At 43.4% G+C, this 26,978-nt stretch overlaps 1 protein-coding gene across 1 annotated transcript in view; it reads left to right on the top strand.

The window, feature by feature from the left end:
• ARHGEF33 (Rho guanine nucleotide exchange factor 33) overlaps positions 1–26,978 on the top strand; it is a 508,340-nt gene that overhangs the window by 206,529 nt on the left and 274,833 nt on the right. Inside the window, exons 7-8 of the mRNA XM_078647973.1 lie at positions 9,845–10,066; positions 24,100–24,229. Coding sequence (XP_078504099.1) covers positions 9,845–10,066; positions 24,100–24,229 — 352 coding nt within the window. The remainder of the gene's footprint in view (positions 1–9,844; positions 10,067–24,099; positions 24,230–26,978) is intronic.

Here is a 26,978-nt window from a genome sequence, read left to right as displayed (position 1 = left end):
TTCACACAAATTATCTTATGAATTATTTTATTGAAATGTGTAACTGTTTTTATGCTTATGAATTGTTTTTATGATGTAAATGGTCATACTTTTGATCAAATAAAGAATATATATATCTTTTAGACAACCTATTTCGATTTGTGAAACAAATAACATCAATCCAATAAAATAACAAGTAAGTGACAGCATAAAAAAATTAAACAATAGAAATTACATTTTAAAACAGCATAAAATAGAGATTATTAAATACATAACACTTTAACATATGTGGAAATATGAAAGAAAAGAGAGAATGGACATAATAACATTGCAATATTATTTTCACAAAACAAAAATACGGCATCATGGCAGTTGTAGTTATTTTAGTTACACATTATCATCGCTTGCAAAATTGTAAGTTGAACATACCTAGTACAATATATGCAGTGAAAATGAATAGACATTTACAATATGAAACACTTATATGAAAGTCTTTGCCAGAAAACGATTGGCTAGTGGCTCTTCTGGATAACGAGGCAAAGTTTTTTGCGGAAATGCTACCAGAGGAGCTCCAGGCATGGGCCAAAGAGAAATCTGTAATTCCACCCAATCACACTGGCTTCAGTAAAACAGTTGGAACAATACAAATATTCTAAAGATGGCAATGCTAATAGACAAGGCAGAATCAACAAAAATGCCAAACACCTATGTTTTATAGACTATAAGGCCGCCTTCGATCACGTAAATCGTAACAGTTTATGCTTCAAACTGAGAAGCTGGGGGATTCCACAGCCTCTGCTAAACCTGCTAATCAATCTGCGTACTGACACACGGATTCAGATAAAGTTGGGTGATGGGTCACTCATGTCAAGACGCAAACCAACTGAAAAAGGGCTTAAACAGGAATGTGTCTTAGAACCCACACTGTTCAACTTGTTTCTAGAAGACCTTGTCCCGATACTAAACACCCTTAATTCACACGCCCTTAAGATTAGGAGGCTTAACACTACCATGCCTACCATGGACGACATAGTCCTGATTAGCCATACACAAGTAGGTTTACAAAATTCCCAGGGAAAAAGTTGAAAGAGAGGGCGAGGAGAACCACCACCTGTCCCCTGTGCCTCCAGGTGACATTTGGAGGCCAGTGAATGCACTCTCACCTGCAGGTCATTCCACCGCTTCCTTATTTCCTTCTGTGTGCGCAGGTTGTTTGCTACAGCATTCACTCTATCAACTATTCTGGCCCATATTTGCCTTTTCAGTGCCATTGTTGTATTTGGGCTCCAAACAATTGTGGCCCTACTGATATAAATGATAAACTTAAATGATTGTAATATCCCACAAGATAATAAATAAAAAAGTCAAAATGAACAAGAAACAAAGAAAGCAAGACAATAACCTGACTTTGCTGAAAAATTGCTCAGGAACAATGTTGTGCTGCAGTGGAATGGCAAAGAATCATGGTCTGAAATGGAGTGTGTTTTATAGTGTGGTATGCAGGTACAAACAATTAGCCAAAACACATAGGTTGTGTGATGCTAGTATCCATCCAAAACGCACAGGAATAGTACAATGTTGAACTCATCCCACAATGGAACCCCACCATCGGCAATTTGACGCCAGGACAGCGGCAGTACAGCTGTGAAATCTAAATAGGTTTGGGGCAATCCCACCACTCTGCAGATGACAGAGTAATGCTAGCCAGCAGAGGTGTTTCTGTGTTGACAGCAGTGAGCCACTTACAGGACATTAAATACTCTGGCCTTATTACGAGTTTGACGGTCAGACGATATGTTAGGCCCATAGGAGAGCATAAACAGCATATGGTCGCTGTGACAGTCCCTACAACACATTTGTGCACAGTGCGTCATGCACCATGTCACGTATGCCACACAGTGCACTCATGACCATGCTCTTTTGGGGGGCACATCATGTGCCCCCTCACACAACGCAATGGGCAGATTGCCTGGTGGCCCTGTTAGGGGCTCCTTTCCATGCCTTTCTGCCAAGCATTTCATGGCAGGTCCCCAGCATCAAATGCCTGGTGGAAAACCAGGTCAGAATCTGCTCCTCTGTGCCAGCATCAGCACTGCTGTGATTCCCACCTGCTTTCCACACTGCCACCACCATGGGATGCTGCCATGTGGTCTTGTGGCTGTCCCACCCCCACCATTGAAATACGGCGGTCAGACCACCACCAAGAGTACGCCAGTCTCAGAACTGCTGTACTCGTAATCAGGCCCTCTGTCAACATGGACGGAGGATCTGCCAGCCCACACCTAAATATGGTGGGTAAGAATGAGCTCAATGGAGTACTTGTACACTCCGCAACCGAGGGTCAATGGGAGTCCCACCAAGGGCTAAATCAGGTCCTATGTATCTAATATGTAAAATCTTTGCCCTGTTGGAAACTTTTTCTGCAGAACTTGAAAGCTTGTGAGGAACATCCTGAACACAGGACATCAGCTGTAATTTGCACACAGAGTTACTCTTCAATACAAATATATGTAACGTACTCAATACCTCTATGACCTTCCATTTTCTCATACAGAGTGTGACTACAGGTGTTCTTCTCCCATTGTTTTAGACTCCTGATGCCTTATTAAGGCTTGCAGCATGTATCTTGTTTTGTCAATCACGAAAAATAGAGATATATCTGTGTGTATGTATATGTGTTCTATGCCTCACGGATTTATGGTATCACTAGAAGTGCTCACTTAATTTAGAAGAAAAACATATTACTAATGTCCACAATGGTGTAGGGCTTTTTGAAGCACGACAGGTGCAACATGGCCATTGGGCCATGTTTTATTCATTCTTTCATGTACCCTTGTAGATTTTCAAGAAATCACACCAATTAGGTGCTGTATGTTTTGATATTTACTTTATATATATTTTTATCAGCATGCAGTGAACTTCAAGATTACAGGAGTGGTATCAGGGAGTAGACACCCTTGGTCCAGAAGAAAAGCCTTGGGGTAGGGCTTGAAACTTATTGACCTGTGAAACCCAGGGACATTATCCCCTCGAATTTCCCTTTTCCCCCTTTTTCTAACCATATCGGATAGAGGTGCAAATAAATAAAAACAAATCCTATTAGCCAGGCATTTTTAATTCCTCCTAGAACGCCCCCCCAAACCTATTCTTCATCTGGAGTAGTCTAAATACTATCAGTACTCCCACATACTTCTAGGTCGCAGCACGCCCATTCTGCACAGGACCAGGAAGAACACGATGATGAAGCATGCCACCAAGGGGAAACCCTGATGGGTGAGGGTTATTTAAAGAACTTTTGTTTATCTCCTAGAACATCTGTAGGGTAAGAAGGAAGTTTCTGAGGGCAGAGTGGCTCTCTTTGGTTTTCAACAATATGTCTACACACCTATGATGCATTAGCAGCACATGTGTTATGTAATCACTTACACCCATTAGCTGGACACAGGCTGTGCAGAATTAGGTAGAAATGTAATGGGGGAGTTACCCACCACTATGTAATATATTAAGCAAACTAACACACTCATTGGATGATGTCATCAGGGATGTCATCAATGTTGATGTCATTTGAGATGTCATCAGAGATATCATAAATGGTTTCATAGAACACGTCATGAGTGATGTAATATGTGAGGTCATAAGCAGTGCATGGCAGGGGCGCAGGTTATAGTTAGTTGTTCTAACCATAATTGGTAACATTCTGCGTTTCAAAATGTTAATGTTGTCACTGACCTATTCACCTAACTTTAACGTTACTTTAACCTTTTCAGTTGATATATACATATATACATTTATTTACTTGTTTTAAATACCAATAAGTGTCTCCCTCCTACAGTGATGTCATACCGCTGTGCAGGTGGAATAAGTGTGCTTATTTAAGGGGTAGTTGGAGTCCAAGCGATCCGAAGGATTGGCCCTTATTGTACATTCTTTGTTCACTATCACTATAATATAAGTAAATGGTCAGAGGCCATGTTGAAAAGTTCAGTTTTTAGAAGTTTCCTGAATCACAGGTAATTGAATTCTGCCCTTAAGAGTGAATTCAGAGATATACAGAGCTTGAACAACTAGAGATCTGCAGCCAATGTTTTTGGGATGGTGTGGAGTTATTTAACCAACCATATGTTCCAGGCTCGGATGTAATGTGGGGCAACACGTTACTTGTAATCAGCAACATTCTGCTGTTAAAATGCTTTGCAAGAACAGTTGGATCAGAAATATTGTGCTATACTAAATATTTATCAGAATAACCTGGCAAGTGTTTGTTCATTGGAAACTGACTAAGGAGCGACGTTTAAGTTAGTGAAAGGTGTTTGTGTGTCTGACCACAAGGAAGGTCAGCTACGAAGTGGCAGAAAAGTATTTTTTGTAAAAAAAAGTAAATAACTGGGAAAATAACAGGTCCTTCTGATTATGCTTGTAAAAACGTGGCTAAAAAATACGAAACTAGAGAGAAACATCTTCAAACTCTTCAATCTGTAAGTAGCTGACCTGCAGAAATCAGAACTCTAGATTGATTGAATAATGGCGATGGAATTAACCATCATCCTCCAATTTAAAGCTAAGTTTCCAACTTATAACTGAACAAACACAATTTTAGACATATCCTTTGAAATACAATAGATACGCGAAGCCCATGCTACTGTGCAAAACCTCTCATCTTCACATTAAATACTCAATGGCTAAGATTTTGTGGCAACAAATTACAATAAAAGGAGATTCAAGAGAAAAGGAAGTATTCAGGTTCTGGCATGTAGCAGGGACTGAATGTCTTTTACATATTTTATCAAAACTTTGGTCTGTTGTACCATCTGGCAGGTAGGGCATCAAATTCGCCTTACAGCTTCCCTACAAAGATAGGTTTGAAACTGGGCCCCTCGCTGCAGGACCCCCTGCCTCCACCTAGATGTCCACTTCCATAGAGGGGATTAGACCCCAGGTTACGCCTTGACCCCTCCAAGGACATGCACTAACACTAGTGTTTGGAGACTACAAGAAAGCTGAGAGGTTGCCTCTACAGGGCTCGCCCCATATCTGCTAAGTGTCAAAATGGTTTTGTAGTTTGTGCCTAGGACACAGGGTGGCGCCCGATGAGACAATCTTTTTTGGCACCCCCACACCCAATGACCACCTCCTCCGATTCTCTCACTACCATCAAGCAAAAGTGCCCACACATCTCTCCAGTCATAAGTTATTGCTAAACACAGCAGCCCCAAGGGCAGTGCCCTCTCCACAGGTCAGTGGCCAGTACAGCTGCACCAGTCGTACTGCCCTAAAGCTGGCACTGCTAGCACCACTGCCTCCCAGAAATCAAGGAATTCACCAGCAGGCTAGGGGGACTACAATGCATGGTGCTTTTCCTGAGGTTCATTAGCTCTGCATACTCTGATCTATTAGACTGTGGCCTAGGATGAATAGCAAGACTCACCATGCCCTACACTCACATGTAGGCCACACAATGGCCTCAGTGCCATTACACACATGGAGAACGATTGATGGAGGACTGTGGCTGTAGTGGTGTTATGCTACTCAGTATATGGGCAGTGTTGGAGAATCCAGGATGTTGACTCTCCACCCGGTCAAGTAAGAAGGGGTAAGGAAATGCCTCCATGTAATGATGCACTCAGGCCATATATAATGGATTCCAGCTTTATTAAGGTATTACAAATAAATACAGGTGAGCGCCAGGGAGCAACCGCTACCCAACACCACTGCTCTACAACTGCCCCTTAATTCCAAAGATGCAACTATAACATTCTACGTGGTATCATAGCATTCTCACAACTAGGCACGAGCCTTAAAGATATACACCGTAAAAAGGCAACACAACACATCCCCCTCTCTTCAACAAAAGAAAGAAGGAATACAACACCTAAATAATAACCAACAAAATAAAACAAAACGATATTAGAAATAACAATAAATAAAAATATATATATATCTATGCATAAAATCATTTCATAACATAGTCCTTAAGCCAAGAGGGTAAGGTACTTGTTCTTTTACCATAACCTCTCTCAACTAAATTGGATTCGCCATTGACATTGTTAGGATCACCATTGTTGCAATCACTAGCAACACTTCCCCCCCTTCACAAAAGGATTGACCCACCAAATGAGAGTCACTCGCAACTTCATTCGTGTTCCCATCTATACCAGCAAATTGTGCTTGTAAACAACTATCTTCAAAATGGTCTTCAATCCAATCATAATTATTTTGGCTATTTGTCATTTCTTCCTCCACCCCATCACACTGATTGCGACTAAAAGCAATACTTTTCATATTCCATACTTTTCCGTCACTTAATCTAACAGCATTTCTCAAAACCTCAATTACCTGTTTTTGTGGCTCAAAACGACTTTCACCCATTCTCCTACTTTAATTTCCACATTTTTCGTACCATAGTGGTTATCATGAAACTCTTTACTTTTAGAATGGAGTAACTCCAAATCATTCTTCACTTCAGCTGGAGACCACTGTGTAATTTTACCTTCCATTAATCAACCAGGATTGATTTGGCTCCTAGGTAACCTTCCCCTCATCATAACAAATGGAGATAACCCTGTGCCAGTTTGTGATGTAGTTCTGTAAGACCAGACTGCCTTTTGTACTTGAACCTTCCAATCCATCTTTTTATTAGCCGCTGCCTGAATAACACCTTTGAGCACCCTATTGAATCTCTCAACTGTGCCGTTCCCACTAGGATTGTATAACGCAGTGGTTTTATGTTTAACACCACACTTCTGAAAATAACTACCAGCCATGTGCGACAACAATTGCACTCCATTGTCCGTAAGGACACAAACAGGTAAACCCTCCATAATAAAAATCTTGTCCAAACATTTTAACACACTTTGTGTGTCTGCTTTGTCCACAAACCTTACAATAGGCCATTTTGTAAATAAATCAATAGCCACCAACCCAAACTCTTTCATTTCACCAATTGGCCCAATGATATCCACTGCAATCGTTTCCCACGGAAGCTCCGGAATCAATCCATCACTCATGCAAAGTTTCAAAGTCTTACGAGTCTTATCCGCGGAACTACAAACTTCACAGTTCATAACGAATACTTCCGTGTCCCTATCCACACCTGACCACCAAAACATATTTTTCACTATCATTTTGTTCCTCCCAATACCAAAATGTCCCTCATGACATAACTCGAAAACTTTCTTCCTTAAGGAAACCGGAGGAACAACTCTGTCTCCTCTAAAAAGTATATCCTTTTCTAAAGACAACTCCATTCTAACCTCCCAATATGCTCTAAAATTTCCTTCCATAAAACATTGTCTTGGCCAACCAGTACATATATACTCCTTAATCTTTTTAAGTTCAACATCTTTGTCCTGTTCTTCCAACCACTCTTTATTGCTGATAGGAGGGGCTCCCGAATCATGAACTAAAGCAATACTAACAGTCCCCCACGGGTCATCCACAAATTCCTCTAGTGGAGATGGCACTCTAGATAGGCAATCTGCGATTATATTGTCTCTTCCTGGCAAATAAATCATTTTATAAATAAATTCTTTCATGCGCATTGACAATCTTGCCATTTTAGCTGAAGCTCCAGAAATGCCATCTGATGACAAAATTTTCACTAATGGACGATGATCTGTCCTAATAGTAACTGGTTTCCCCCACACAAAGGCTCTAAAGTGTTCCAGTGCCCACGCGCATGCCAACGCCTCCCTTTCAATAATGGGGTACCTGACTTCAGCCGGGGAAAGTGCTCTTGATGCAAAAAGAATAATCATCTCTTTTCCCTTCCCATCTTTCTGGGATAACACTGCACCTATACCTTTATCGCTCGTGTCCGTTGTCAACAAACATTCAACATTAGGATCAAAACTCGAGAGCACTGACATTCTGTAAATCAACTTTAATCCTATCAAATTCACCTTGGCACTCTTCTGTCCAAACAAACTTCGTATTCTTCTTAAGCAAACTACGAATATTAAATACCTTTGACGCAAAATTTTTCACAAACTTCACGCAATATTCTGCCATTCTAAGAAATGCTCTCACCTCTTCCTTTGTACTTGGTGCCTCTGAATTCACAATATTTTCAATCAACGTCGGCTTAGGTTTCACACCTTCCTCACTTATGATTTGCCCCAAATAAGATACACTTCTTTGGCAGAACTTACACTTTGATAACTCCACTGTAAGTCCTGCCTTTTCGAAGACTTTCAAAACCTGTCTTAACTTAGAGTCATGTTCTACCTTGTTCTTTGCAGCCACCAAAATGTCTTCTTGAAAAAACGCAATCATATCTATGTTCCCCAATAACCTATACATCAATCTCTGAAATACAGCCGCAGCCGACGCTAATCCAAATGGCAGTCGTCTAAATTGATAACACCCGAAGGGCGTGATAAAAGCCGTTAGATACCTTGATTCATGTTCCAATTCTACCTGATGGTATGCGGCAGATAAGTCTATAGTCGAGAACCATGTAGCGCCTTTAAATGAGGACACCATCTCGTTGATCATAGGTAAAGGAACTTTTTCTTTAATAATATTGTTATTTAGATGGCGTAGGTCTATGCATAAGCGGATCTTGCCGTTAGGTTTCCGTGCAACGACAATAGGACTGATCCACTCGGAGGCTTCCACTTCTTCAATGATCCCTTTTGCCAGTAGTCCTTGCAACTCCCCCTTCACCTCATCTCTAATTAACATTGGGATGGGTCTAACTTTGTGCACTTTCGGTTCTGCATTAGCCTTAAGTAGTATTTTATGCTCAAAGCCCTTTAACCTTCCCAGCGCAGCACCAAACACTTCGGGAAATTCCTTGCTCAAAACATCACTCAACTTGCTCTCCTCATCCATAACCAACACTTTTTCTTCACTATTAGGGTCCAAAATAATATTTAAATTTTTCTGATCCCACCATCCCAAAACTGATGGTCCCACCTTAGACACGTATAACTTTTCCCTTGTGCTTCTTCCTTTAAATAAAAATATGAGCCACCTGTAGCCCAACATCTCAATTCTCTTCCCCGTATAGCCTACTGGACAAATATCAGAATTTCTTAATTGATCACTAATTTTTTCCACAAAATATTTCTTCCAAACCTCCTCATTTACGATAGTGTAAGGGGATCCCGAATCCACATACACTTCCACCACCACACCACCCAAGGATACCTTACGTAAAGGTTTCCCTTCTAAGGCTTCATCCGATATGTTGATGACATAATTACCTCTCACATTTTTTACCCATTCTAAACTTTCGTCCTCCTCTTCAACAACTACCTCTTCCTCATCCCAAACATACTTAACATTGCTACGCTTGTGGCACATTTTTGAAAAATGTCCTATCATCCCATCCTCGTCGGCAATTGTAATGATGCACTCAGGCCATATATAATGGATTCCAGCTTTATTAAGGTATTACAAATAAATACAGGTGAGCGCCAGGGAGCAGCCGCTACCCAACACCACTGCTCTACAACTGCCCCTTAATTCCAAAGATGCAACTATAACATTCTACGTGGCATCATAGCATTCTCACAACTAGGCACAAGCCTTAAAGATATACACGGTAAAAAGGCAACACAACACTCCATTATTACTAGCCTTTTGCTCAAAACCAGAAGGTTGTGACTTCTCACTTCATCAGTCCCATTAGTCTATGCTGGACATGGAGTGCCTTATGACCCTTAGTACGTGCACGTAAGAATAGATGGATAGCTGTTTTGGAAAGCTGGTTTGAGAGAAAAGGTAGTTGGAGCCAGACCTACCACAGGAGGGCTTTTCTTTGATTATGTGGTATTGTGTTGTGCATCTTTGGTTAAATTAGTATTGTCCTAGTCTCACAACTGCAGCACCTTTATCAAAGGAGGGAGATTTTTCTTTGTAGGACGGAGCAACAACCCAGACACAGAACAAAGTTGTAAGACTTCATCTGATGCCCAGCCCCGGGTTCAAATCACTTCTTTAATGTGGAGACAGCCCAAAGACAGCAGAGCGTGGGAGGATGAACACATAGTCGAAGACCAGGCTGACCACTTGAAGGCAAAGGAACCTGTCCATAGCAGATCCAGTTCATCTGAGAATTTGCTCAGCGAAGCTTCCGTTAATGGTAATGTTTTGATGTTCAGATGGTAAATGTTGTTATTTCATTGAGTGTAAATACTAATATGATGGTGTTATTTCTAGAAATATGGCAAAAGGAATGTAAGAGTAAATCATATGAGAATACAATCTGACAGAGAAAGCAGCTCCATCCTCATGTGTTCGAGAGAGCTAAGCAGACTTGTGAGATTCCATCTTTCCAGCTTCTTCATAGACAAACTGCTTACATGTTCTTATGTGACGGTGGGAGAGCATAACTGTCAAGATTTGTGAAGGAATCAAAATAATGTGTTTTTCTTATATCTTTGGTTAGTATCATCGGGTTATCTTTATTTTTACAATGCTATGAAACAAACGAAAAAGAAATGAAAAAAATGCAGTCTCGTTATTCTGCTGGCATGTGCGTGCACTCACCAATGTTATTTATTGATTCTAGATGGCAGACACCACTTGAATCAGTAAAGATATTTTTTTACCACAAAAGCCAGTTCTGCACTGCGGAGTGACTTAGTAGCAAATGGCAGCTGTTGTGTACGCCAAAAAAATACATGTGATAGGTTGATGAGAGGTTCAGGCCACAGCAGAGGTATGAGTGGGGGTAATCAACGACAAGTGGGTGGAACAGGGGGAATTTAAATAAACTTAACGGCAGATAGGGACAGAGCAGAAAAGCATCAAACAAGGGAGACCTTTTAACGAAAAAGAAAAAGCAGTTCCCTAAAAGTGAGCAGTGAAAGGATACAAGTCAGTCATTTTAAAAGAATGATAAAGTGATTATGCTCCATGGGAGGGACAGACACAGGAAGAGGAAGGCAACCCATCAAATAAGAAGGGAGCAAATCAGAGTGCTAATAAAGGCAACCAATGGTAAGCTATGGGCTGGCTGTAAGCCCACTGTACATTTTAGGTAAGCCCTCAAAAGGTCTTTCCCAGCCCAACGGCTTGTGCTGCCTGGAATGTTATGTTATGTTATGTTATGTTACTGCCATTTGTATAACGCAATAGCTGCCCCAGCAAAGGGGCGTCCCAGCGCTTTCAGCAGAACCACTAGCAAAGAAAGAAGGCCGAAACTACACAGTGGGAAAAATATGTGTTTTTATGGCCTTCCTAAAAACCAGATAGTTAGTATGGCTTCGGATGTGACCGGGCAATGAATTCCAAAGAAGAGAGGCCCTGCTGCGGAAAGAACAACCTCCTGCCCGCACTCTTTGAAACCTTGGGACCGTCACCAAGTCCTGGCCCAGGGAGCGAAGCTGGCGGGTGGGGACGTAAGGGATGACTAGGTTAGCCAGGATCCCAGGGGTGTTGAAATTCAGGCCTTTAAAGGTGATGCAAAGCGCCTTAACTTCAATTTTCTTAGCCACCGGTAGCCAGTGTAGCTGATGGATAGTGGCTGACACCGAGCAAGACCTGCGCAGGCCAATTAGCAATCCGGCTGCTGTGTTCTGTACCTGTTGGAGCCAAGCAATCTCGACGTTATTAGCCCCCAGATACAGAGAGCAGGTATAATCCAGTCTAGACATTATGGCTGCCTGAACAATAGTCTGGAGCGTAGGGGGATCGAAGAACCCCAATAGGGGTCTAAGTCCCCGTAGGAGCCCAAAGCAGGTCCCGGCAACCTTTTTTGTTTGGACTTGATAGCTGAGCGATGAGTCCAACCACACCCCCAAGTTTTTAACGGCTAACTCAGGAGGGGGGTGCTACCTAGGCTTTTTGGCCACCACTGTTCACTCCATAGACCATGGTCCTTTCCCATCAACAACACTTCTGAATTACTGGCATTCAGTTGGAGGCAGTTGGCGGTCATCCATTCAGCGACCACTGCCAAATTGCCCTGAAATTTCAGGGTGTCCCTCTTGGTGATGCTCGAGAGTGCCACCACCAGCTGCGTGTCGTCGGCATAAGAGACCATGGTCAGTCTCCTGTTTCTAGCCACCATAGACATAGACTTGGACATAGAGATTGAATAAGAGGGGAAGAGGGGACTGAGGGAGGAACCTTGTGGCACGCCTTGTTTATTGGAGTGGGTGCCTGAGACAAATGGGGAAACATGGACCATAAAAGACCTCTTGCTGAGGAATGAAGTCAACCACTTCAAGGCTGAGCCGACAATCCCCGCCTCCGCCAGACGCTGAAGCAAAATGGCGTGGGACACTGTGCCAAATGCCACGCTGAGATTCAGCAGGATCAGCGCCGACGTTTGCCCGGCATCCAAAGCAGACCAGAGGTGTTCTGTCACAGCCAGGAAAGCTGACTCCGTGCTGTGACCTGGTCGAAACCCATTCTGGGAAGGGTCCAGCAGGGTACTCATGGCCAGAAAGTCAGACAGAAGTGACTTAACGTGCGCCTCCGTGATCTTAGCTACCCACGGGAGTAGGGAAATGGGGCAATAGTGTTCAGGCTTCCTCTGGTCCGACGAGGGCTTTTTAAGTAAAGGTAGCACCTTAGCATGCTTCCACACCTTAGGCACGGTGGCGGTGGAAAGCGACATGTTGATTATGTACTTCAAGGAAGGCAAGATCGTGGGCAACACCCTTTTAAATTGCTCTGGTTTCAGTGGATCCACGGGTGAGCCAGATTTAATTTTCCCGCAGAGAACTTGCAGTTGGTCTGTGGAGATAGGTGCCAGCGACTCCAAGGTATTAACAAGTCAATCACACCCTGCCCCTAGAGGGATGGTAGCGGTGGGAGGGAAGGACCTATAGATGTCATTTACCTTCTTAATAAATAAAGAGCCAAGGTCCTCACATTGCTCGTTGGACTGTATTTTCTGCCCTACATTGCTCTTCTGTTGTTTAAGGCTGGCAAGTATCGAAAATATGCTCTTTGCCGGGTTATCACTGTGCGTATTAGGTCTGCATAAAACAACACGCGTACCGATTGGATGGCCTTGTGGTAGCCTTCTACTGCCGTTTGATGGATATTTTTCACATTGGTATTAAAATCCCTTCTCCAAATACGTTCCAGCGTTTTACGCTCTCTGCGCAGGTCAGCCAACTCGTTATCATACCAAGGGTTGGATAGAGTCCTACGGTTCAGAGACAGCTTCTCAGGAATGAGACCATTTAGGGGCTGGCTTATCCAGTCTATTAGGTCCCTATAAGCCTCATCAGTATCATTACAGAGACTCGGACACGTAGTAGACAATCGGGCCTGGAAAGCATCCCAGTCATGCTTATGCCAAGGGCGTTTGAGTGAGGACGTCTGGTCCAGGCTCCGTGAGGGTGTTATCTCCTGAAGGGGCATAGGAACCAAAAAATGATCCGACCATTCCATAGGCATAGGGGTCAGGGCAGTGAGTGAGGGTATGTTGGTAAAGACTGGATCCAGCAGATCACCAGCTACATGGGTGGGGACAGATACCAGTTGTTTTAGTTGGCAAGCTGCCATATCTGCGATAAAATTAGCCACCTCAGGGTCATCACTTTTCTCTAAGTGGATATTCATGTCCCCCGTGATAGTAAAGTTGGCGGTATTAACAGCAAGCATACTGACCGCCTCCACAAGTGCATCCCTAAACACAGCAGATGGCCCTGGGGGCCTATAGATCAGAAGCCCTGACATTGTGTAGTTAGGACTAAATGTGACCTTAAAAACGGCACATTCACATCCAGATATGGATTGCCTAGTAAATGTACAGGGGTAGACTGATTTATAGATCACCGCAATACTCCCTACCCTGGTCGCCCTATTGAGGGTGAGAATGCTATAACCGGGCTCAGTCATGTCATCCAAGAGCCATGTCTCGGTAAGAAAGAGGACATCCGGAGAGGAGTCCTCCAATAAATCATAGATGTCAGCATAGTGTTTGGCTAACGATCGACTATTGAGGTTGAAAATCTTTATGGCCTTCTCGGACAGTAGATGGTCACCACTTGTGGTCAGCGTGGAAATAGTACTGAATCCACAGCTCGGGCAACACAGAGGCCCCTCCATCATAACCTTACAGCACTGTCCACAATTACTCGCCCCCCTCCCCTAGGCTAACAACTCTTTCTTAGTGTAGGTCAGCCCAGCTTTATTAAAACTGGCAGCATGTCTGGCGTCTGGCGACGAACTGGTGCAGACGGGCTTGCCTTTGGGGCGCCTTAGGCGCGCCCGCTGCCCGTAGCGCGATGCATCTGGATATAAGGGTGCCGGGTAATCAGCTGATGTGTGTGTGTTAAAAAAGACAAGGGAACCCTTATGGTATGTTTGCATAGACATTGGGTAGTTTTACATATTTTACAGAACAGTGGTCCCTACTTATGAACAAAATAAGTTTCAAGCAGATAATCAAAACACCTAATAAGTGTAGTGTTTATTGTCCAGCCGGACAAAAAGCTTTAATTAAGCGTCACAATTCAAAATAGAACAAAAATGTAAGAGCAACAAAATAACAAGTGGGCACAGCCGTGACCCACAACATATAAGACAGAACAACAAAAGCAATGGCCAAAGGGCAAAGCTACAATAGGTCTGTGAACTTGTATTCAGTAATTACAGACATGCATTTTCAAAAACCACAACTTTGCTTTTTTACAATATTTCTGTATCATATTGCATAAGGGTTTTTTTTCATAAAGTCGACGACGTTTCGATGCCTATTATATTGTGGGCATCATCATCAGGACATGGAAATAATCATTGTTGTCTTTTAAATACTTTCACTGAGCCTTTCTGCTGGCTTAATGACATCGCAAGTTGAATTGCGGGAGAGAAGGACAAACGTGGTGGTATCTAGGGGAACAGGGAGGGCAATTAATTCCTAGTCCCCGAGTCGATTCTGGAAATAGCAAGTGGTTCGTGAAGGTTAAAAAATAGTAGTAGTTACCGGTGGGCAGCCTAGTTAGAGAATGGCTCCTCTGTGGTCAAAATCTGCCCAAGAGCATGATAGCCCGTTTTGGGGGACTGGTTGCTCGGTGGCGGGTACGGCAGTCTGGTGCCTCCCTGTTCCCCTAGATACCACCACGATTGTCCTTCTCTCCCGCAATTCAACTTGCGATGTCATTAAGCCCGCAGAAAGGCTCAGTGAAAGTATTTAAAAGACGAGGGGAGCAAGATGGCGGCCGTGAGAAACGGCTGAGAAGCAGTGTAGGCAGTGTGGACATGGCAGCACCTCATCACAGACCTTTGGCTGTCTAATGCTGGGATTATTATTCTGCTGATTGTACTTTTTTGATCTGGAGCTCAATGGAGAGATTTTTCGAATGATAAAGCAACGTAAGGGAGAAAAAAATGAACAACTGTCGGTGAAAAAAAAAGCAGCCGGGATTTGACATACGGCAGTTTCGGATGCCTCTGAGCGCTTCATATCACAAGATACTCCCTCTCTGGGTTTTGAGGGCTACCGCCACGCTACTCTTGAGGACTGGGTTTGCTGACAGGCTCTCTGGTGGTGCTCGCGGAGTTCGCGGAGTCAGGGGGCGGAGCATTGCAGAGGCTCGGACGGAGCCTGGCCGAGGCAACGGAGTCAGAGGAGGGGGGAGAGCGCGGCTCAAGGACTGCAGAGACAGGAGGCAGAACAGGGAGAAGTGGCAACCTCTCTCACGGATGGCGCCGAAAATTAACACCGGAGGTAAGCCGCCTGTAAAGAAAAGGAATGTGGCCGAAAATACCGGTGTAGTCAGTGACCCTGCAAACGCTGAGAGTGCTGTCGTGGTCAGTGTAAACACCGAGGCAGCGCTGCCTGAAGCTGAGTTTGGGGGTCGGGCAAAGTTACCTACACAGGGACAGGGGCAGGGGCACCCCTAAAGAGAGGAGGCCTCCTTCTGTTAGGACTAGACAAGCCGCCGCCACAGCCACTGCTACTGCCACCATAAGTATCGTTGAAATGATGAACCACAAGGAAAAGAAACTTAAAACAACTATGGCCCCAGTAGTAGCAACCATTTCGCTACCGATTACTGAAGAGGCTGAGGAGTCCGCTCCAGAGTTAGAATTGGAGCTAGAACAAGAGCCAGATTCACAACTACAGCCGCAGTCGCAGACACAGCCAAACCCTGAGTCTGGAGGTGAGATCTCTATCGTAAATAGTGCACAGGGAAAGACGGTGCTGCCAACTATAGAGGCGACGGTTGTTGAGAATGATGCTGGTAAGGAGGATCAAGTCCCTATGCCGGACAACGAAATGGTGACCGCATCTCCAGAAGGTGAGGCAGTGCAGCTCGTCGGTCCCTCCACTGCAAATATCAACTCTGAAAGTGATCAGGTTGGTCAAGGAGGGGAGACCACAGGTGGATTTAAAGACGGCTCTATCCTTTCGGCCTCATGTGACCCAGCGAAAGAGTCTCCTGTGGTCATTGTGACTCTAGGTGAACAAGGACAATCAACAACAAATGCTACTCAGAGGGACACGATCGAGAAAGAGAAGGAGAAGGAGAAGACCCCCAGTGAATGTTTCTTCTCCGTAGCAGAAGAGGCTGATTGGTCAGAGGATGATGACCTACAAAGCTCGGATATTGATGCCAGCAATCCAGAAACAGAGAGTGACTTAGAGTCGGGCCTACCATCAACGGCTATTAAAGCTGCAGTCCAAAAAAAAAATCATCAAGCAGTGCTAACATGGGATCATTCCCCAACAACATTGCTACAAGGAGACTCAAACCAGGGGTCGAGCAAGGCACAGAGTCAGGTGGCCACACAAATCTCAATGGTGCAGATGATGACAATGATGGAATCAATTCATCAAGGGATCACAGCACACCGGGAAGAGACAAGATCAGATAGTCTCAAGGCCCAAGCAGCAATGAGAAAAATGAAAGGAGTGGTTAGAAAACTCTCAAAAGCCTGCGTGAACGTAGGCGATAGGGTTTCAAATTTGGAGGAAAGGATAGTTGCTACTGAAGCGGAGGCGGCGGCTGCCACCTCCAAAGTAGAATCTTTTGGAGAACAAGCACAGGATGTCCAGTGGAAGCTGGAAGACTTGGAAAATAGGCTAAGGAGGAACAACCTCAGAGTTCTTGGAATTCCGGAAGGATGTGAAGGGCAAGACGTTAAAGCTTTTATTGCCAAAGTCTTCGAGAAAGCTTTTCCAGATATTGCCGGGTGGAACTGGACTACCGAAATCCAGAGGGCGCATCGGACACCTTTCAAACTGAGGCAGAATGCTAGAGCGGAAGACAAGCCCAGAGCAATTTTGATCTACATAGGGAACTTTTTGCTGAGACAATCCATTGCAGAGAAGGCAAGACCGGATGCCAAAAGAGCCTTTGAGGGGGGCTTTTTCTTCGTAAGGCCCGATTTCTGCCATACCACCGTCGAAAGGCGTTGGAGATTAAGACAATTAATCAAGCCTTTTCAGGACAAAAGAATACAGGTGTATCTTATTAATCCAGCCCAGCTAAAGGTAGTCCATCTTGGCAAGACAATATATTTCTCCTCAGAAATTAAAGCTCGGGATTTTCTGGATTCAGTATAGAATCAGACTCAGTTCAATATGGCAGCCCTTATTGTCCTCTTTAATCAGTCTTTCAATGTTCTGTCCAAAAAAGAATGATGAAATTCATGAGAGGCAGAATATTGGTTATTAAGGGCAATGTATGATTTCTGTGGTCAGTTTTGTTTTGAATTTCTGGGGTGACAACTTGTTGGTTTATGGTTTGTTCAAGAGGTAGGGTTTATCAAATGTATGTAGTGAGTCCACTGCTTGGCTGCATCCATCACACGCACAGACCCAGTCTGCGCGCTCCACTAGGGTGGGGGTTTGGGTGGGGTTCAGGGGGGGGGTACGTTTGGAGTGGGAGGGGGGGCAGGGGCGGGGGGAAAAGCAAAAGAAAAGAAAGTTCAGGCAATGAATATGTACATTAATACAATTAAAAGGCTGGAAGGAAACCAGAATATTCATGATATGCTCAGGAGGGCATTTGATTGGTTAGTATGGTGGCTAAGCTTTCCGCAGGGCAATGTCTAGGCTTAGGGTAGTAAGCTTGAATATAGGGGGTTTGAACAATTGGAAAAAGAGGGGCAGGTTTGAAGAGTACATCAAAATAATAGGGTCTGACATAGTATGCCTACAAGAAACCCACCTATCCTGGAAAAAGAAGCATTGGCTAAATCTAAGGGGGTTTGAAATGTTGTCCTGTTCTTCACAGACATCAATGATAAAAGGGGTAGCAATCATTGGCAGGATAGGTTTAGGGGGGGCAAAAAGTTGTAAGGCCGATGTATTCGGAAGATGGGCAATATGCGAACTGAATCTAGGCATAACTATATGTTCAATATACGGCTCTAACCTGGATGATCCGGGGGTGATGGACCATATAGAGAGGGAGCTAACCAACTGGCCAGCCCCTATATATCGGGCGATTTTAATATTTCAGCAAACTTTGTTAGCAATACTCCTTACACAGGTCGCAAACCCCGGGTATTTAGAGCAGTGTCCTCCATAATGCAATCTCATGGGCTGAGGGATGTGTGGGGAAGTTTAAAAAAAGATGATCCAGGGTACACGTACTTCTCACATCCATTCAATAAGCACACAAAGTTGGATTATTTTATGATATCGGCTACTTATCTTTCTAATGTGGAAATAGAAATGCTTCCGAGGTTAATATCAGACCATAACCCCCTAGTCTTATCAATTGCCATCAATAAACAAACAAAAAAAGTCAGACCCTGGACGTTTGACAGAAAGCTACTAGCTGATAGCAACTACATAGTGCACGTAAAGGACTGGTCTCAGTCATTTTTCGATGCGAATAGGTATAGTGCCTCCCGTGTTGTTGTCTGGGATAGTTTCAAAGCAGGTTTAAGGGGGGAGACAATCAGTTATACTGCCCGTAAGTGGAAAGAAGTGAAGGAAGAGAGGGAATGCCTGCTGGGAAATTTGGTAGAGGCAGAGGAACAACATAGGAGGGATGTCTGTCAGGGGAATCAGGGTACCCAGAGTTTGGATCGGTTGAACAGTTTAAAGGCCGAAATACAGAGGCAATTGGCTAAGAAAGCTGCTGCAGAATACCAAACCCAGAGAGCAAGGGTGTACGAAACTGGGGAAAAGGCAGGTAGGGAATTGGCGTTACGTATAAGGCAGGCTACATCTAAAAACATTATTACTGAAATTAAAGAGGGGGATCAAATCTTTAACAAACCAGTTGAAATCCTTGATGTTTTTAGAAGATTTTATCAAGACCTGTATAAGGAAGTACTGGATATTGATGACCCGGGTATAAATTGGCCGGAAAGTGGCATCAAACTCACATCCATTGAAAGGGAAACTCTGGAACAGGGTATTACTATGGACGAATTGTTAGAGGCACTACAAGACCTAGCAGCAGGCAAGGCAGCAGGGCCCGACGCTATACCCCTGGAGGTATATAAATACCTGAAAGAAGAAACGTCACCTCTTCTTTTGGATTTATTCAACGGGGTTATGAATACCGGAGTTATACCGGAATCTTGGACCAAAACTAATATCGTGGTATTCCATAAGAAAGGTAAACCTGAGGAAAGCCCAGGCTCCTATAGGCCAATATCGTTAATAAATAGCGATAATAAATTATATGCAAAAATCATGGCGACACGATTGGGGAGGATCATTGGGACTCTAGTTTCTCCCTGGCAACATGGTTTTGTTCCAGGCAGGGGTACGACTGATCATATAAAAAGAGCCATCACATTGTTTGACATCCATGCTGCCGGGGAGGGGGGGGCCGCAATGGTCCTCCTCGACGCGGAAAAGGCCTTCGACCGTGTCAGGTGGAGTTTTTTGTGGAGAGTGATGGAAGATAGAGGATTTGGTCCCAGATTCCTACAGGCAATCCAGGCCATGTATTTTAATCCCACTGCAAGTACTCAGCTCATGGGTGAGAGCTCAGGACAAATTCATATAACAAGGGGCACGAGACAAGGGTGTCCGTGCTCACCTATTCTTTTCGCGCTGTATATAGACCCTCTAATAACCCTCATAATGAACAATAACAGAATTAAGCCAATCACTATCAATGGATTCCATACTAAAGTCCTTGCATATGCGGACGATTTAGCTATAACCACCACGGACCCTGACAGCGCCATGAGGGAAATAGTTAGTATTACCTCCAACTTCGGGAAATTATCTGGATATCGTTTAAATGTGGCAAAGACGCAGGTACTATGCTCTAGAAATATAGTCAAACGTGATGATAGATATGTTGACTCAGTAGTGTACCTGGGAATAATAATTAATGCTCAGCCAAGAGATATTATTAAAGACAACTTTGTACCGCTATTGGTAAAAATGAAACAAGATCTAAAAAGGATAGACACGCTCCGCTTGTCAATAATAGGCAGGGCTAATGTCATTAAAATGACAATGTTCCCGAAAATTTTATATAAATTTAGGTCTATTCCATTTAAGATAGACGACTCATTGATCAAGGAAATGGAGGCAATTTTTATGAATTTTGTTTGGCAATATGGCAAAGTGAGGAGATCAAGCAAATTCATGTCTCTTCCCCAGGAAAGGGGTGGGTTGGGAATACCAAATCTCAGGTTTTATAACTGGTCTTGCCTGCTCACAGATATGGCTTTACTTTTCTTTCCTGACGGTATCCCCTCCATCTTTCAGCTGGCCCTTGGGAGGGAAGCAAATGGGGTACTGTTGAGGAAATATGATAAACGTTATTTTAAGGCATCAGGCTATAAAATATTGGAAGACGTCTGGGGGCTATGGTCTTCTGTACAGAAAAATCAGGGCATTCCAAGGTACAATCAATATACATTAATTTGGAATTCAGGATTATTCCCGCATCTAAGTAGTGATGGTGCATGGAGACACTGGGAAAAACAGGGAATTACTACATTAGGCCAAGTAATGATAAAGGATGTATGTAGGCCCCTAGAACTTCTGAGGTTACGTTATTTACTTCAAGGGTGCCAAGAGTTCAAGTATATGCAGCTGGTTAATACAATAAAATCAAAAAGACCCCGTATAAATATATCCAAAAGATGCACATTACTAGATTACATGAAGGGGGGTGGCTGTAAAATCAGGGAAATATACAGGTTATTTCTGGAAATATTCCCTGATGATATGGTTAAGACAGAGACAGCCTGGGCCTCAAAACTAGGGGATCCAGATATTGATCTGGACAAAGCCATTCTAATGGATAAAAGGTTCCTGCGATCCTCAAATTTAAGAGCACAGCATTTTAAGACCCTTTTTAATTTATATTACACACCGGCGAAATTATTTGATTGGGGCAAGAGGGTGGATAACAATTGCCCCAGGTGTGGGAACGGGCCAGCCGATGTTGTACATATGTTTTCTAGCTGTGGAAAATTAGGCCCCATTAAGAAGGAAATTGCAGCATTTTTAGAGGGGCTGCTAGCTGTCAAAATAGACCTATCCCCGACACTTTTAATAATCGGTTGTGATGCTAAATTGGTTTTAACTACAGAGTGTGAGGCGCTCATCTTTATATCAGTAGCGGTTTTTAGAATATTAATCGCTGCTGCTTGGAAGGATGTCGAGGCCCCAACTTTCCAAATGAGGATTTGTAGGATGCTAGGGATTCACAACATCAAGTCAGAACTTTATGCCTTAAAGGGTTTTAAATCTAGGGAAATGGGGATACGGATCTGGGCGCCAGTGGCTACATGGCGGCTGTCAAGATGCGGGGCCTTATAATGTCTTTTATGCCCCCGACCTTGTCACGATTATTACTTTTTTAACCTCTGTTTGGTACATGCAACATTCTCTCTTTCTGATATTTTAAGTGCCCTTGCCCTTACCTCATGTATATTTATTTTTATATTTTTGTACATTGTCATGTTTGGTGTATATTAAATTGTCATGAACTTTCAATAAAAAAAAAATAAAAAAAAAATAAAGTATTTAAAAGACAACAATGATTATTTCCATGTCCTGATGATGATGCCCACAATATAATAGGCATCGAAACGTCGTCGACTTTAGGAAAAAAACCCTTATGCAATATGATACAGAAATATTGTAAAAAAGCAAAGTTGTGGTTTTTGAAAATTCATGTCTGTAATTACTGAATACAAGTTCACAGACCTATTGTAGCTTTGCCCTTTGGCCATTGCTTTCGTTGTTCTGTCTTATATGTTGTGGGTCACGGCTGTGCCCACTTGTTATTTTGTTGCTCTTACATTTTTGTTCTACTTTGAATTAATACGCTTAATTAAAGCTTTTTGTCCGGTTGGACAATAAACACTACACTTATTAGGTGTTTTGATTATCTGCTTGAAACTTATTTTGTTCATAAGTAGGGACCACTGTTCTGTACAAAATGGGTAATCAGCTGATAGCAGCTGATTGGAGCGTGCACCAGAAGTGATCGCCCCTTCCTCTAGCACGTGACCGTCCCTCCACACAACCCGAAGAATCGCGGTGGACCGGGGACTCCGTGCAGAAAGGCAGCAAGTGAAATAAAAGCACAATTGCAGTGTTTTTAATGAAGATCAGGTAAAGAGCACAAAGTGCCGAAATATAATTTTTAAAAAGTAATGCCCAGAGTAGCACAGACTAGTATGCTCAGGAGCCCTTCCCCAGGTGCTACTAAAATCCTCAAAGTGACAGTGTCAGCCTCTATCGTGCACGTGCTTGAACTAATCTCAGCCAGAGGCAATCACCAAGTCTGACATTGCTTCTGAAGGGTACCTGCCCTGGCAGTTCAAGACAGATTTGCATGAGGCTGGTCACTGTGTTCATGAGCAAAGTGGGTGAAAAAATATGAGCTAGCAGAAGCAGTGCGGCAATTTTCAGGCAGTAATGTATAAACTGAAGGCACATAGGGACAGATTTGCAAGCCCCTTGCGTCATTTTAGCGCCGCTGTTGAGTCACTTTTTGTGATGCAGCAGCGGTGTAAATATTCGACCCATTTACAACGTGACGCATCTAGGAACTGTGTGGAACTCTTCTTCCTCAGGTAGTCCTACCAGACACATATTGCGGCATCTGAAGTGACCCTCTGCTTCTTTGTATTTAAGTGCAAAAGACCTCGCAGGAGATCTAGCAATAGATGTAGCTATGCCCCTACTAACATACCTGGGTCTTTATATGTGTTTCAATTTTATTACATTTCTTATACTGATAAAAAAATGATATTCAAATTGAAAACCTACATAAACTCCAAAAATTATTTAACTCACAGAATAACTCACACACATATGGGGATTAATTGAAATAATTATGCAATATGTATCTCCCAGTAGTGAAACCAGAGGAGCATAGTTGTGGTGGAGGCTTCTTTTACTCACCACCACTTACCCTAAACTGGCTTTGGTGCCTTGAAGGAGACATAGGCAGCAACTTAATGTATCGTTGTTAGTTTTCTCAAATGTATGTCCACTTACCAGTGCACGGATGGGTAGTGAAGAGTATGCATGCTTGATATATCGGGCAGCGCTAAAGTTGAAAACCTTCCACATTTCATTCAGGCCGGTTCCTAAGGTTGCACCGGATCTCATGTGGGGGCCTTGATTTATACATACGGTTCCTTACGTTTAAGGCTGGATACCTGACTTTTGCAAAATATTATCGATGCAGTTTCTGTATTTTGGTCACAACTGAATATGCTTTAATTCAGAGTGTGCAAATTATTTTGGTTGGAAGCTCAAAAACTTGTGTTGTTTTTCCTGATGATGACCATATAAATTAAACTGGTCGAAACACCATTGACGCTTATCTTTGACATATATTGAAGAGGAAGCATCCATTGCCATTTCCATTCCTGTGATTTGTTGGACTAGCTCCTATGTCAAATTCACTATCCTCTACCATTGTTTCTCTGTTTACACTGTTAATTGTGCCTTTTTTTAATATTTGTTGTGTAACTGTATGAGCACCATTTGTCCATTGTCTTATTGCCATTTTTTTAGTAGAAGATGTTTTTGCAGTATATATTGTCTGATTGATTATGGATACGTGTTTATGATTTTCTCACGGCCTGTGTTCTATTTATACTGCAACTTTATCTGCCCCAGGTTCGGGTAATAGGTCTGCCCCTGTTTGATGTACCCACTTACCAACGTGAACATACATTGGTGGTACATAACAGCACATACTGGCAGGCTATCAAATCAATTGTATCTTATCATCTGTTCTGTTTTTTAAGGCCAAAGGCAAAATGCAGCTGTGGACCTGCTGGAATCCGAACGGAAGTATGTTCTTAACCTGTCCCTAATCCTGAAGATCAAGGCTGCTCTACAGGCATCAGATGTGAAGAGGAACACCAAAGACAGAAGGTACTCGAGCTCACCTCTTCTGCCTAGATTCAATTGCATGAAAAGCACCATTTGAACACTTGCAGCTTTTTCTAGGAATAACAAACTGCATTAGATTGTGTTAGGAACTGGCTACCAAACCTTCGTCTATTGTGAGAATCTCTCCACACATCACCACAGTCCTGTTGTTGGAAACAAAAATATTTCTGAAATGCGTTATTATGCCTCAACTGGAATCACAATTAATTAATGCAGTTGATTTGTATGACTCTCAAAGGTTTTTTTTAGGCTAGGGGGCGTATGTGATTAAATAATGCAAAGAGCCATATCTCAGAGAATTTAAGTGTATCCAAAGCTCTTGACAAAAGGGAAAAATAGAAGAAATGTCTATAAGATGTTTTATGCAAGCTGATAGCAGGTTTTAGAAGCATTACTAGAAGCACTCCAGAAGCTGCCAAAATGGCCGTCAACCAAAGCTTCTTTTGGAGCAGAGCTATGACTGATGTGCTTATATTTTGGCCCATTCTGTGATGAGGTAAAATAACAGCAGAGTAGAAACCTGCCGGAGAAATTACAAGTGGTAAAAGGAGCATTGTCACAAGCATTCCCGCCCATTACCTTCTGATTTCTATTTGTTTTATTTTTGCAGATTTATATAGTGCGAACTGGACCCGAAGGTACTGGAGCGCTTTACATGAGCACCGGTTACGTTCCACAAGGGCACCTTCATTTTTTTGGGCAGGCACTGGGGAGATCACAGGATGTGGACTCGACCCCGAGGCTCGAACCTTGGTTTCCCAGCTCCAAAGTCGGCAGCCTAGCCTGACCACATCCTCTCCTTTGATTGTCTCCCTCAGTGGTAGAATTAGTCCAGATATGGAGTTCAGGCTTGCTGCAGAAGCGTGGCCATCAATGGCACAGCAGGTGCAGTGACACAGAGGACCAGAATTGTGAGCTTTTTACTTCCCAGCAAGGACCTTGGTTGGCCAGTTTTCCATGCTTGCATTAGATCCCTTTGCACTCTTACCATCTACTGGTTTGTTGTGATGAGATACTGAAGCTGGATCTCACTGATGATGCTCGATGACACCAAAACGCATCTGGGGCTGCTTTTGTTTCCCTGTAATCGGGACATGGCTTAGAATTTCAGGCTGCATTGTATATTGTTGCAACTGCTCAAATAACTATGTTACTGTTCAGTGGGCTCAGACACTGTGGACGTGATTCACAAAGGACTTCCGCACTCATGGTGGATTCCCCATAGACATGGGGAAGTCTGCAAAGTTGGGGCGGAATCTCTACAATGGGAATACTCATTGCAGAGATTCTCCCCGAGTGCGCAGACTCCCCCATGACTGTGGGGCCGCTGCCATGAGTGTGGAAGCCCTTTGTGAATCAGGTCACTAGTTTCTAATCTTGCTTTCAGCACCTAAACAAAGAAGAGCACAATCCTTGGCAAGTTCACTTACCAACACATGTAAAGCAATCAAATTTGTGTAATGCAACAGAAAAGTAAAATTTCAAATGCGCCAAATCCACAAAGGCATTTAAAACCAGGATTGGGCACTCTATAATGCAGTCTGGCAGGTCAGTGTGTAGGCTGGTATTTTGGCTCTTTGTGGGACTTGTAAAAACACAATGTTTAGGTGTTCTACAAGGTATAGGAGACTGGATGCATTAGTGCTTTCTGTAGGAAATATTTGTAGTAGTAGTAGGGATGTTAACAGTGAAAACCAGCCCACCTCTTAATATCCCAAATATTACTACACACATTTCCTGCAGCAAGCACTAATTCATTCAGTTTCCCATACCTTGTAAAATACCTATACAGTGTGTTTTTACAATTTCAAAACTGCCCGAATTGGCAATATCGGCCATTTTCTTATGTATCTGATTTGCTAATAGGGGCCTATTTTACTTTTAAGCCGCGGCCTATTATCTGCCTATTCCGTTCCTATTTAGAATAGTGAACAAAGATCGTTAAATGAGACATTGCCTAACAAAGGAGTCTGTGCCACCTCCCCTTGTGCAAGCAGGGCCAACTATAGTGTTGATGGCGCCTGGTGCAACAATCTTTTTTGTCACCCCCCCCCATGACTTCCTTCTCCAAAGATTACCTCTACCACCCTCCAACAGTGCCCCTCATTTCTCCATAGCTCATTTTTCACATGAAATTAATTTGTTTTAAACCACTGGTTGGGGTTGGCTTTAATAATAAGACTATACCTCTACCCAAACGAACCCTTGTTAGCAACATTAGAATACTGAAAGGCTGGGGAAAAACATAGGGGTCCATTAGGATGGCGGGCGGACTTTGTCCGCCCGCCATCCTAACGGAGATCGGGACCGCCCACCTGAAAGGCGGGGGTCCCATCATTGGCATTAGGATGCGCCCGCCACAGTGGCGGGCGCATTCCTCAAGTTAACATTGTGGCGGGCGGTGCTCACTGCACCGCCCGCCACAATGTGAAATACAAATGCACGCATTTGCATAATCGAAGCGGCAGGCACCGCGCGGTGCCTGCCGCTGCGATCATGCAAATGCAGGGGGGTACCACAGGTACCCCCCCGTGTGCCACCCCCCTTTGGCCGTCACTCTGGGGGCCCACAGGGGGCCCCTGCAGCAATCACCGCCTGCCTTTCCGTTATATTGATGACGTGTGGTGCGTGTGGAATGGAACGTCGACACAACTGGAAGAATTCCATGTATGGTTGAATGATAGAAGCCCAGACATAAAATTCAGCTTGAGCTATCATGAAAGATCTCTTC

Source organism: Lissotriton helveticus, chromosome 6 (assembly GCF_964261635.1).
Source record: "Lissotriton helveticus chromosome 6, aLisHel1.1, whole genome shotgun sequence".
In the NCBI taxonomy this organism is placed as follows: domain Eukaryota; kingdom Metazoa; phylum Chordata; class Amphibia; order Caudata; family Salamandridae; genus Lissotriton; species Lissotriton helveticus.
This window is presented reverse-complemented; position numbering and strand designations above follow the sequence as displayed.